This window comes from Dermacentor andersoni, chromosome 1 (genome assembly GCF_023375885.2).
Source record: "Dermacentor andersoni chromosome 1, qqDerAnde1_hic_scaffold, whole genome shotgun sequence".
NCBI lineage: Eukaryota > Metazoa > Arthropoda > Arachnida > Ixodida > Ixodidae > Dermacentor > Dermacentor andersoni.
Genome location: NC_092814.1, coordinates 24,035,074 through 24,049,059, shown reverse-complemented (window position 1 = coordinate 24,049,059; position 13,986 = coordinate 24,035,074). Strand labels below are relative to the sequence as shown.

The window sequence follows — 13,986 nt, the reverse complement described above, 5'->3', positions numbered from 1 at the left end:
AGTGTATAGTTGAAATGCAGAAATTTGTTCTAACATCCCCAGGTGATATGTTCTTGCAAGTAGCATGGTATTTGATTACTTATAAAGATAGTAATCACAGCGGATATCGTTATATGGCTTTACACACTAATATATGTGATCACAAACTTATTAGAAACATGTAAGGCATGAATGTTTCTGCACACTTGATCAGCTGTGAACGTGCAACTGCTTGTACTTAAAAGATTCAAAGTTTTACAGCAAGGGATGCAACTGGCTGACTTCACTGTACAGTTTTGATTTACTTTTCTTTAACGTGTCATTTTCTACTGTTTCATCGCTACAAGAACAGGCTGTTTGCCTGCTTTTCGCATTGTTGAACGAGTTTTACATGACGGTGCAGGAGGGTACGTTGTTACTGTGCCACTATAGCAAGCGAATAAGTTACTTAATTTACTATCTGTAGAGTTAATTACCTTTCAAAGCAAATGTTAATACAGGTGCAGTAAGGATACAAAGTCCGAAACATATTCAATGTTTATTGGTTTCTGTGCAAGAGAAAAAAATTCTCCAGAGAAGAGGTGCAACTTAATGTGCATTTAATATCCGAAAACAAATTAACGACGCTGTTTGTTCAAGCCACGGATTTAATGCTATCGTAGAAAATTCATTACGATAGCCTGCACTTTTGCTCTGTGAAATTTAATAAGTGGGGTAAGATAGCCTTACCATCGGGAAATGCATCGGGATATTCACGCTTGAAAACCGTCAAGAAAATACAAATGAACGGTACCGCGTTCAGCACAGTGTTGAAACTTCGGGTACTTTGCTGGCTTGTCATTTGTCCTTGCCGAGGTTGAAATTATTTAAGCTGCTCCGTACGCGCGATGTTTGTATGCTGTTCAACAAAAGAAAATTGTGATGACCCCATGAGGCCATGTCGTCTCGTGGCAACTCTCAAAGGTATACGAAGCAAACGTGAAAATGCACTTCATTTGCTGCGTAGCGTGTCACCGAACTCGTAGAAATGGGAGAATGGAATCTGCGGTACAAGTTTTTTATTCTCCCTTCGCTCCCTTATTCTCCCTTCGATTACCGAATTCGATAATCCACGTCTCCGCGCATCGCACTTGTTGAGCGAGACGCCATTTCCCAAAACAAACCGGCGAAATAGCTCTCCACGCAATTTCGACGGAAAATCGCAGCGATCGCTGCGACTGTGCGACCAACCGGTTGGTCGCAGACGAAAATCGGGGGGTCGGCACTGCGACTGCGATTTTCGTCGCAAACGGCGGAAATTGCACTTCCGGTGCGACGAAAATCGCATCATGTGAAACAGGCTTCACTCTCGCATGCTTTCCCGCGCACCTACAGCATGCGGCGCGTGGCCGCGATTTTATCGCACTTCTACGCGGACCCTCACGGCGGCCCTGACGCTGACGACGGAAATTCGCCTGCAGTAGCCACATAATTGCTGTCGCAGTATAAATGCTGAGGGAAGCAATGTGTAATTACTATTTCTCTGTTCTAGGGTATAGTTGAGGTAAAACAAATGTGGAATAGGTTAAACTGCGTCATATCCACGAGGAGACCGACCTGCCTATGGCATAGATAAGCTTGAGATGACGTTTTCTTAAAGGTAAAGCCTTGGTGGCTAACAGTAGTAGCAATAAACGTTACTGATCAAAAGAGAGGGCGACGTCAGTGTAATTGTTTATTTCTGTCGCTGTCTCAGAGTGCTCACGATCATGAGGCTTTGAATTGTTTGCTTGCTGCCCTCAACGATTCCTTGTACGAGTACATTCAATCAACCGATTACGTGGAATTAACATATTTAAGAACTTTAAGAGAACTAAAGGCGAGTTCATAAATTATATAAAAATTGAGCCTATTGATTTTATTATTGACTTGCGCACTCCATGCCTAACTAATATTTTTAGTATTTATCTTGACCACATTTAGTTGGGGCTGTTGTACTATGTGTTCGTGTAACTAGGACTAAATTTTAACAATGAGCTGTGCAGCTTAGACAAACCAGACCAACTGTGTACTGTTCTTATTCGTCTTGAGTTACTCAGACCACGGCCGCTCGATGAAAGCGCGTTTTGTTCGAGCAGCCGTACCCAGAGTGTTTTTTGAAGTGGGAATCTGCGACCGCCTTTGATTACGCGGTGAACGCCCTTATGCGGAAGCCCGCATAACTTGTTCCTTCTTTCCTTCTCCGATTCTTTTGCTGCCCACTTGCCTCAATGTGTGGGGTAGCGACCTCCTCGCTTTACCCTTTCTTTCTTTCTCCTCTTCTTAAAAGTGTATCTTTTCACTTTGACTGTCATTTTCCTATCATATACAAGGAGTAAATTGCGGACATTATATCTAACTTACGTGGCCAGCAATTGCCAGCCGTATTGAGGGGCATTTCTTTAGATTGCCAATAACGGGCATCACAGGGCCAAGGCATGCATCCTATAGCCAGCAACGTGCGATACGCCTCAGCGCAGACATCGATGACCACGAAATACAACAAGGGTTCGCGAATTGTGGGCATATGCAGCGTGCCCTCTCTATGATGGGAAGAGAGCGAGCAAACGTTTCTTGCTCCAGCATGAAGAGGGTGCTGCTTGAATTGGCTTAAAAGAGGTTCCTCTAACTTTCTGCAGGCCTAAAAATGATACCACATTCGAATCGCAGGCCTATTTTACGATTTGGCAGCAGAAATTGTCGTCACAAAAAGGTGTGCAAAGCACGTCGGCGTTTTGATCCGCGCGTACCCCCGCAAAGGCCCAGGCGAGGCGATAAGGAGTCGTCGTTAGGACGAATTGCGGGGTGGTCATGCGCTGAACCGTAATGGGTTGATGAGCGCCATCACTTACGCACGTATGTACTGATAAGCTGACCTGCTGCGCAGCGTTCACTCGTCAAGCCGATGACAGAGTCCGAGAGCGCGGTCGGTGGACATGGTCGGACGCTTGTTCCCGGCTCTGGTATGTGCAGCGGCGGCGGCGGCGGCGGCGGCGGCCCCCAACTGCACTGTGGCCGCCATCGAGCAGTTCCCGCGGCCCCTCATGAGCCCCGAATTCCGCAAGCAGGGAGGCATCGTGGTGCACGTGCTAGCCGCTCTCTACATGTTCGCGGCGCTGTCCATAATCTGCGAGGACTACTTCGTGCCTTCACTGGAGGTCATATGCGACGGTTGGTCCACGCGTTTTTCTCTCACACACTGCACGAGGGAGAGTGCTCGCTCGCCTTTCAACCAGTTCGAACAAGCACTCTCGGTCGTCCCAAACCTTATCTGCAGATGTTATGAGCGTACCACGTCGCGTTCCGAAATGAGGACTCCTGTGTTGGGGCCTGTGTTCGACCTGCCGCGAACGCCGTCGAAGTGCATATCACGCGCGTGTAACAACAAACCTGCATTACTGCACCTGTCACGTCACACGCGGACATAGAAGAGCTAGTGAAACCATCTCTTGTGTTCTCACGTGTGCATACCCTGTGCCTTATGTTGCGTCGCACGAGTAACTGAAGTGTGCAACACGTGAAGTCGCTGCTGAGCGCGTTAATATTTATATCTCGTGGTTCAACGAGATCGCATGTTGTTGCTTTGAAAGCTTCGCTGAGCCACCTTTTATTCCCTTCACCTCTTTCCCCAGCACAGCGTATCCAGCAGGTATACTTACACTGGCCAACATCCCTGTATTCTATTTTTTCTTTCTGCCTTTTGCTGGGCCACATTTTTTTTTCCGCTGTTGGCTCGAACTTTGAGGCTCGAACGGCTGAGCACAATTGCGGTTGAAGTTCGCTGTGAAAGCGACCCGAAGTATACAATAAAAAAAGGGAAACAAGTAGCACGCCTGCATCAGATGAAAAACTTCAAATATGTGAAACATACATGTATAAATATTCATATGCAGCTGCCCAAGCGTTGTCACGGATTTATTTATTTACAAAATACGAGGACCTTTCACTAAGAATCAATTGGAAATAGCATATTGGAGGTTAAAAAAATGACAACGATGCGTCATGGTTTAAACAGTCTAAGACATAGGGACAGCTGAAAAAATACTTCAAAATCCACAGAACATTCACGACCATTGTAATTTTAACATGAGCCAGAAAGAAGAAAGATGACATGACTAATTCACGCAAAAAGAAAGACATGGTTCGCAGAATTCGTATAGTACATGCAATCAGCTCAATTATCATGAAGGGACACCGAATAGGGTGCGTAGTGCATGTTCAACGTTTTCAAAGTAACAGCAGCTTCTGCCAAATTATTCTACTCAACATTTGTTCCTGGAAAAAAAGACAACTTATGTACATTAGTCCTCGTAATGTGCGTGGTAAGGTTGCAGCTGTTGGCGGCGGGTTGTTGTCGTTAGTGCAGGTGTATTAAATTGTGTAAATGAACGACCTATAGTTTTATGTGGAGTAATGTATGTAGAAAGGCTAATATCCTTATTTTGCTTCTGAGATGATGTGGCTGAACGTTGTCATTGGTCATTAACACAGATGAGGAATTTCTGTTATTACATTTGTTGAAAGTCAACCGCACTGCTCGCCTCTGGATTGTTTCAATCTCCAAAAGGGTATTTTTTAATGTGGGGGTCCCATACAATTGTAGCATATTCGAGTTTTTATCGGATTAGTCTATTGTAAGCCAAAAGCCTCACGCTGCTAGGCGCTACATTTAGCTTGTGTAGGAGTAAGCCAACGTTTCTTGGAGCACCTGAAGTAATATAGTTCTTGTGCTCTGTTCAGTTCAACTGTGAATTTAAAGTTAGTACTCGGTACTTATAGCTCAAATTCTGGAATAGATGAACTATACTGGAATAAAAAGATTTGAAAGGATTCTTTAAAAAATTAAATTATGGGTTAAACACGTTGGCAGGCTAGTTGGTTTGAATCCATGATAGAATGTGTGAGCGCAATTTGAAGGGGTTCCTAAAAAAATTAATTATGGGTTAAAACACGTTGGCGGGCAAGCTAGTTTGGATCAATGATAGAATGTATTAGCGCGACTGAACAAGGACGTAGAAACAGACACACAGAGGCAGCGCTATATTCAACTACAGATTTTATTTTCGCACGCATCGATAAATATAGACCGAAAGAGCGAAAACAAACGCAACAACAAAAAAAAAAACGTTCGGCGGAGAACGTCGATGAACCGTACACGTGCCTAAGACATGATCAAAACACACACTGCAATAATTACAGCAATAAACCTATGAATCGCATCTCTTTTTCAGATAGCGAAATTGTTGGCTTGCTCACGCACTTCTAATGTTTGCACTTTCACAGGCCTCCACAATCTCCCTTGTCATCGTGCTGTGAGCCCTATACAAAATTGAAGTACTTTCAAACGGGTTTGCAGGGACAATCTCGGCAATGAATGCCCAAATGGCCCGAGATTACATTAGGAACGTTATATTGATGCTCTTTTACTCTCTGATTGATGCATCTGCCAATTTCACCAACGTATGTTCTTCCGCATGAAAGCGGATTGGCATATTTATTTACTTATTTATTTATTTATTTATTTATTATACTTCAAAGATCCCTAAACGGGACATTGACAGTGTTATGAGTGCAGGTTACAAATTGCTTGTGATGAGGAGTAGAAAATGTGTTCCTTTTGTTATTCTCTGAATTAATTTGCTTGCACAGTGTTAGGGTTGGCGCCTGGCACCACGTGTTGAAAGGAATTTCAACCGACCATCTCACGCTGCCTCGTCGAAATGAGGCGTGACTTCGCCTGCTATTGTTGGCGTTCCGATCCACGTGCAGAAAGAACTTTCTCTCACCCGCCCTTCTTCCACCAGGCCTTGTCGAAATGAAGCGTGACTTTCAAATTCGCCATGACCATTTCGAGTGTCTGCCTGTCTGCCGGAAGCCCCGCAGTGTACAGGCCTCTTTTGTGTGTGTGGGTGTGCGAGTTTAGAGAGACCCTTTTCTCGAATTGGACCTAGAGAAGAACTTCCACGAACCCGCAACCCGTAGAAGAGGCGGACAAGCGTCTACAATTCCAGGAGGCGGGACGGCCTCTTCCTTTCAGCAGGCTCGGTATAACCAGAGGAGGAGGGGCCCTCTTTCTGTGCCGGTCACGTGACGTCGACGGAAGTAAGCTCTCGCCCACGATTGTAGAGACCCTATTTGAGGGGCTCCGAAATGTACTTTTGATCACTTCATGCTCTTCTCATTTTCCTTCATCTACCTTTGAATAAATCGTGCAAGTTACGCACTAGAAATCGTCTCACCCTTGCTTGGTCGCCATGGTCTACTGGATGCCTGCAGCCCGCCGACAACGCCACGCTACCCAATAAGTGACGTCGGTCGAGCTTCAATAGGCAGGCGTCGCTACAACTCGGGAGCAGTACGATACGCTACCCTGGAGTACGCAATAAACTGACTGGTAGCGATTGGGATACGGAACCCTGGAGACCCCTACTTGGACGACAACTACGAGATCGTAGCCTATTCGTCCTGGCGACAACGTTCGGAAGGAAGGTGTCTGGATTCATGACTGCATATGGTGAGTGCATGGCTTTTCTTCACTGAGATATCACTTGGCTTTTACGTATTTTTTGGGAAAGTACAGCGCATTGATTTTTCTTTAACCATTGACGGAAGTTTTGAGTACGTCAAGGTTGTCATAGAGTGAAGAGTTAGCAGCACTAAGGGCAGCCATGAATTTGAAGGCACTAAAGAAGCCGGAATTGTTGAGCTTGGCCAATGAGTTGGGCCTCCAAATTGCCGAATCAAAGAGAAAGCCGGAGATCATTGAGGCGATCGAAGCGATCGGGGCAGACGACGATGAACTGACGGAATGCTTAGAGAGCATTGAGGAGAAAGAGGAAGAGCGTAAGCGCCTAGAGAAAGAGGAAAAAGAAGAGCGTAAGCGCCTAGAGGAAAAGGAAAAGCGTGTTGCCCGCGACGCTCTCTAAATGAAGCGCCTAGAGATTGAGCTCCTGAAAGCTAAAAATTCTGAAAGACCTAGCCCAGAGGCACGTGAAAGCGAGCGCAGAATGACAGACTTAATGGCACCGTACGCAGTAGGAGGGGACATAGGTCTTTTTCTGGTACAGTTTGAGTGCACGTGTGAGAAGGCGAAATTCGCGAGAAACACGTGGCCGCAACGCTTGCTTACGTTACTGCCACGTGAGGTAGCTGGTATCATTGCCCGCATGGGGAAAGAAGAAGCAGAGGACTTCGATGAAGTCAAAGCGAACCTGCTTAAAAAGTATAGATTATCAGCAGAAGCATTCAGGCGAAAATTCAGGGAAGTTGAGAAAACCAAAAGCGAGTCATACTCAGATTTTGCATACACCTTAGAGGTAAACCTGAAGGAATGGCTCAGAGAAGAGGGTGCACTCGGTGACGCCGAAAAGGCAATGCAGTGCGTTGCTTTAGAACAGTTATACCGCCGGCTGCCAGTAAACATCAAATATTGGGTTCAGAATAGGCCAGGCGTAGACACTATCACGAGAGCGGCCGATCTCGCTGAGGAGTACGTAACTCGCTGTGCGGACGAAGCCAACGAAGCTCTTAAGAAGGAAATGAATAAATACAGACCCGACAAGCCAAAGCGATGGTCAAAGTCGAGCCGGTATAAAACAATGGAAAGGTCAGATTCGATGAAAACTAGTAACGAGGACAGCGAGATGGAGAGAAAGAACCACCCGAACGGAGTGCAGAAAGGCAGAAGGAAAAAATTTTCGAGGCAAAAAAAACAGTAGTTTGCTACAACTGCCAGCAAACGGGGCATATCTCCGTGGGGTGCAGAAATCCCAAACTAATATTGATGTCACTAAGTAGTAACGTAGAAAATCTGAACTTGCTAGAACCATACATTCGAGACCTCGTGGTAAACGGCAAACCGTGTAGAGTACTTCGCGACTCGGCAGCCACAATGGACGTAGTGCACCCTTCGTACGTAGAGGAAGGCCAGTTCACTGGAGAATGTGCTTGGATAAGGCAAGCCGTGGAAACCTCCAGTGTTTGTCTCCCTGTGGCCAAGATTCGTATCGAAGGCCCTTTCGGAGTACTGGACACTGAAGCCGCCGTCTCAGCACATCTTCCGCCGTAGTATCCGTATTTGTTTTCCACCAAATCAGAGGATTTGCTACGACGTAAGGCAATCGGGTTTAGTGAGGGAACAGTGCAAGCCCTAACTTGTTCCAAGGCAATGGAGCTCGCGGTCAAGGTCGTGTACGAATGTCCAGTGGTGAAGGAAACAGGTTTGACTGAGGTTTCGTCACCCAGCACCAAACAGGACAGCCCTAAAGGGGATAATGTGGAAAGTACACCAGTTAAGGAAAAGGTCAGGAAAGCAGCGGAGCCTGAATTGTCTCGCGAGGCAGAATGCAGAAAGTTATTGAACGTAAGCCCTGCCACAATGATCGCTGAGCAGGAAATGCGTAAGGCACAAAGCTATGCTGAGCATTACTATGACAGGACGGCTCGCACGCGACGCTTCGAAGTTGGGGAAAAGGTAATGATCCTGAAACTCTCGTTGAATAACAAACCTGAGGAGATGCCTGTCGACTTTGCAGAGTTAACAGCTGTGACGGAGGCAAAAGGCATTCACGAGACCATTGAGAAGTTAGTAGAACAGGCGGAGTTGAATCCCAATCAAAGGGCCGAGCTGAGGGAACTCGTGTTTGAATTTAAAGACGTATTTTCAGACACACCGGGCAGGACCACTGCGATCGTTCACGATATCGAGTTAACCTCGTCGAACCCAGTTCGTTCGAAAGCTTATCGCGTTTCGCCTCGTCAACGTGAAGTCACGACCGCTGAAATAAACAAGATGTTAGAGCTAGGTGTAATCGAGCCAGGTAAGAGTGATTATACCTCGCCTCTTTTTTTAGTTGAGGTCCCAGGAAAGGAACCGCGACCATGTATCGACTACCGCAGGTTCAATTTAATCACGAAGGACCAGACTTATCCAATACCGCATATCGAGGAAAGGCTTGAGAAAGTGAGCAGCGCTAATTTCATCTCTACGCTCGATTTAGTCAGAGGGTATTGGCAGGTTCCGTTGACCGAGAGGGAAGCAGGTTTGCGGCGTTTATTTCCCTGATGGGAACCTTTCGTCCGAAAGTCCTGAGCTTTGGATTGAAGAATGCGCCATATTGCTTCTCTAGCCTTATGGACCAGGTGCTACGAGGAATGGAGGACTTTGCACTTCCGTATCTCGATGACATAGCAATCTTTTCTTCCTCATGGGCCGACCATATGCAACACCTGCGAACCGTGCTGTGTCGTCTACGAGAGGCCAACTTAACTGCCAAGTCTCCCAAATGCCAATTAGGGCGCGCGGAGGTAGCTTATCTAAGTCATGTAATAGGGCATGGTCATCGTCGGCCTTCCGAGGTTAAACTGACCGCCATAGACAACTTCCCGCGACCACGCACCAAGCGGGACATCAGATCATTCCTTGGCTTGGCGGGTTATTACCAAAGATATATCCCGCGGTATTCCGAGATTGCGAGTCCTTCACCGGATGCTCTCAGAAAAACAGAACCACAAACGGTAAAGTGGGATGACGCAAAAGAAAAGGCTTTTAGTATGCTGAAGAACGCACTGACGAATCAGCGTGTTGAACGCGCCCGACTACTCTAAGCCATTCATTCTTCAGTGTGATGCCAGCGACAGGGGTATGGAGGTGGTGCTCTGTCAAAAGAGAGATGACGAGAACGAACACCCTGTACTGTACGCCAGTAGAAAGCTTTCAGTTCCTGAGGAAGCATACAGTGCATCAGAAAAGGAATGCGCCTGCGTAGTATGGGCGGTGCAGAAGCTAGCTTGCTATATCGCTGGTTCAAGGTTCACCATAGAGACTGACCACTGTCCCCTCACATGGCTGCAGTCCATGTCTACGAAAAACGGTCGTCTTTTGCGCTGGAACTTGGCCCTTCCACAGTACAGCTTCGATATTCGCTACAAGAAGGGTAAGCTTAACGGCAATGCTGACGGTTTGAGTCATTGCCCCTAGAGTAACGAAAGCCTCATGCTCACCCGGGTTTCCGCTGCATTTGTACGTTCGTTCGTACGTTTTGCGAAGTGTAGCCGATTGTTAGCTGATTTTAATAAACACGTATTAACGCTTTCAAGAAACGGCTGTTTTTAGTGTTCAGGGGGGAGGGACGCGCGTAAGGAATGGGAAAGGTGTAGCGGGTTTTCCTTATTTTAAAGCCTGGTGTGTCTTGGAGGAGGGTGGTCTTGTGCTCGCTGCTTTGTGGTTGCGGGTCCGGCACTGTTCTGGGGTGATTGCTTGCCCACGCAGGAGACGAAAAGTTGCGAGACCTGCTTGCAAAACCAATTTCACCGGACCGGACCAGGGAGAAAAGTCACAAGAGCGGCTACGGGGACTGATGACAACTCCAGGAATCTACCAGCTACGAACTAAGGGTTCGTCACCTCTAAGGCGAATTCTGCTACCGAAACGCCGATCCCTCGTACAGCGGCTGCTGGCCCCTACACGTCGGGATCTTCCTCCCCCGCCGGAGATGCTGTTAGGGTTGGCGTCTGGCACCACGTGTTGAAAGGAATTCCAACCGACCATCTCACCCTGCCTCGTCGAAATGAGGCGTGACTTCACCTGCTATTGTTGGCGTTCCGATCCACGTGCAGAAAGAACTTTCTCTCACCCGCCCTTCTTCCACCAGGCCTTGTCGAAATGAAGCGTGACTTTCTAATTCGCCATGACCATTTCGAGTGTCTGCCTGTCTGCCGGAAGCCCCGCAGTGTACAGGCCTCTTTCGTGTGTGTATGTGTGTGTGTGGGTGTGCGAGTTTAGAGAGACCCTTTCCTCGAATTGGACCTAGAGAAGAACTTCCACGAACCCGCAACGCGCAGAAGAGGCGGACAGGCGTCTACAATTCCAGGAGGTGGGACGATCTCTTCCTTTCAGCAGGCTCGGTATAACCAGAGGAGGAGGGGCCCTCTTTCTGTGCCGGTCACGTGACGTCGACGGAAGTAAGATCCCGCCCACGATTGTAGAGACCCTATTTAAGGGGCTCCGAAATGTACTTTTGATTACTTCATGCCCTTCTGATTTTCCTTCCTCTACCTTTGAATAAATCGTGAAAGTTTCGCACTAGAATGGAATGGAATGGAAAACTTTATTGACTCTTTTAAGGTTTTAGCGGGTTGAGGCCGAAGTCTTCATTCTTGAAGCTTGGGTCCTCTTCAGCCATGGATGGGCCCCTAGTCCAGGGCTGCACTGAGCCGGGCCGCCTCGCACGCGTGCGCTATTAGAGCTCTTTGAGCCTCTAGCTCGCGGCTGGTGAGCCAGCTCTCCCATTGCTCCGCACTTGGTGTCTTGTGTTTGTGGAATGCCTGGTTTCTTGTACACTCCCATGTAATGTGGTATAATGTTGGTTTAGCTCCACACCACGGACAGGTTGCGTTATACTGCGTGGGGAACATCCTACTTAGTATGTGTAAGTTTGGGAAGGAGCCCGTTTGCAGTCTCCGCCATCCTGCGGCCTCCTCCTTTGTTAATGCTTTATGTGGTGAGGGATATTGATATCTTAGCCCCTTATAGAGGTTTAATAGCTCTGAATAGCTGTTCCCGCAGTTGATCTGTGGCCCCTCTGGGGCGGTTGACGTTCCTGCTCGGCTGGTCATCCCTCGAGCTAGGCTGTCTGCCCCTTCGTTGCCCCTGATCCCTGCGTGGCTTGGTATCCAGATAATGTTATGTGTGGGTTGTCCCTCAGCGATTGGAACTCTGCTGAGGATCTTGAGCGCCGTGTTACTAATTCTGCCTCTTATATAGCTCCGGCACGCCTCTTGTGAATCTGTTAGAATATTGAGGGATATTCCTGTTCTATAACCTTCTTCCGCTGCCAGTGCGACAGCAATTTCCACTGCCTCGGTTATGTTAGCCACCTCGGCCGTGAGTCCTGTGATTAATTCTCCTTGATTATTTACTACTACCGCTGCCGCGTTGTTTTTGTGTGCTTGTGAGTATAGGGACGCATCGGTATAGACTGTATTGTCCCGATGTCCCATCGTCTTTTCGTAAAACTTTGCCCTAGCCTGTCTCCTACTCGCATGGAGGTTTGGGTCCATGTTGCGAGGGATAGGTTGTATGCGTAGTTTCTTTCTTAGTGGGTCTGGTATTGTGGCCCTGCTACTTTGTGGTTTTTCTACTTCCCGACCTAGCTTTGTCAGGAGCGCCCTTCCCGTTGTTGTATTGCTGAGTCTTCGTACTTGTGCCTTGAGCTGGCATTCCCTTAGTTCTTCAAAAGTGTTGTTGATTCCAAGTTGCATGAGTTTGTCGTTGGATGTGTTCCTTGGGAGGTGGAGAGCTGTTTTATACGCTTTCCGGAGGATGGTCTCCACTTGCTCTTTTTCGGTTTTGGTGATTGCATGGTACGGCAGCGAGTATGTGACCCGGCTGACTATCAAGCTGTTGACCAACCTGAGTGTGTCCTCCTCTTTCATGCCATATCTCCTGTGTGCCACTCTGCTAATCATTCGGCCCACCTGTCCTGCTGCTTTGTTTAGCAGGCAGATTGTGTGGCTGCATTTCCGGCTTCCTTGCAGCCACATGCCGAGGATTCTAATCATCTTTTGTTCCGGGATGTTCTGTCCTTCTAGCCTTACTTCGAGCGGGGCATCAGTGGGGTGTCTGCCCACCCTGAGGAGTTCAGATTTCTCCGTGGAGCATCTGAGGCCTCTTTGCTTTGTGTATTCTTCGATGCAGGCGGCAGCTTCTTGTAGTGCCTCTTGTTTATCCCCTAGTGAGCCTTGAGTAGTCCGGATCGTTATGTCGTCCGCGTACCATTGCGTGACTGATTCCTTGGATCTTGCTAAGTTTCTTGGTAAGGTTGACCATTGCTATGTTGAAGAGTACTGGCGAGATTACTGAGCCCTGCGGAGTGCCCTTGCATGGCGTTTGAAAGGCGTCACTCCGTAGGTCTCCCAGGCCTAGAAATCCTCTCACCCTTGCTTGGTCGCCATAGTCTACTGGATGCCTATAGCCCGCCGACAACGCCACGCTACCCAATAAGTAACGTCGGTCGAGCTTCAATAGGCAGGCGTCGCTACAACTCGGGAGCAGTATGATACGCTACCCTGGAGTACGCAACAACAGCTTCTGGACGCTCAAGGGCATAGAGAAGCACGTCCACGTCCGGCGTTGCCGCTATTCTTCGGAGATTATATGAAATACAACGAATGTATGATACCACGGCAACTTTCTTTGCTGTAGCAGTGCTACTGCTTCCCTGCGTTGCGTTTTTATACTTCCTGCTCAAGCCCTCCACGACCCATGTGAGCATACGCATCAGGTAACCAGAATCTGCCAGGCGCTTGGCCTGATCTCTGAAACTGGTTTCCACTTTGTGGTCACAAGATTTCATGAGAGAATTATTGAAAGAAGATGTTACCATTGCGCGTTTTACGAGTTTTGAATGAGCGGAATGAAATGGTAGGACTGGCTTGTTGCCTCTCGGCTCATAACTCCAGCATACCTTTTGTGGTGAAAAGTACAATCCCAAATCACACCTTATGAAATTGCCTACGGGGACTTAAAACGTCAACGACAAAGGAGACAACACTTCAGTGAACGAGGTTGGGGTTTTTGAAACCGCCGATTCAAAATTACTCGATTCGTTATTCAAGATAATTAAGAAATCTTCGAAAAATCTGAACAATTTCACGACATTGGTGTTATTTTTCAGACGTTCATCAAGAACCTGGCCACGCTTAGCTAGATATAAGTAACTTCAGCAGGGAGCAATACATGACCCAATGCATGTGCCATCTTGTTTAACAACACATCCCTCTCAAGTCACGTAAGTCGAATTGAAATAAAAACTAAGTTCTAGAAATTTGTCGGAAGTCAAACCAGAAGTGTTTTGAAATCGAGCACTTCGAAACTTGTCAGTGCTATCAATTACACATTTGATCACGTCATTCTGCGGGAGAGAATCATCATCATCAGCCTGATTACGCCCACTGCAGGGCAAAGGCCTCTCCCATACTTCTCCAACT

The 13,986-nt window shown here is 47.4% G+C and overlaps 1 protein-coding gene across 2 annotated transcripts in view; it reads left to right on the top strand.

The window, feature by feature from the left end:
• The first annotated feature begins 2,913 nt into the window (after nucleotides 1-2,913).
• Nucleotides 2,914-13,986, top strand: part of LOC126545236 (probable sodium/potassium/calcium exchanger CG1090) — a 164,208-nt gene continuing 153,135 nt past the window's right edge. For both annotated transcript variants that reach the window (XM_055061252.2, XM_050193001.3), the window contains exon 1: nucleotides 2,914-3,168. In XM_055061252.2, coding sequence (XP_054917227.1) covers nucleotides 2,934-3,168 — 235 coding nt within the window. In that variant the 5' untranslated portion in view covers nucleotides 2,914-2,933. The remainder of the gene's footprint in view (nucleotides 3,169-13,986) is intronic.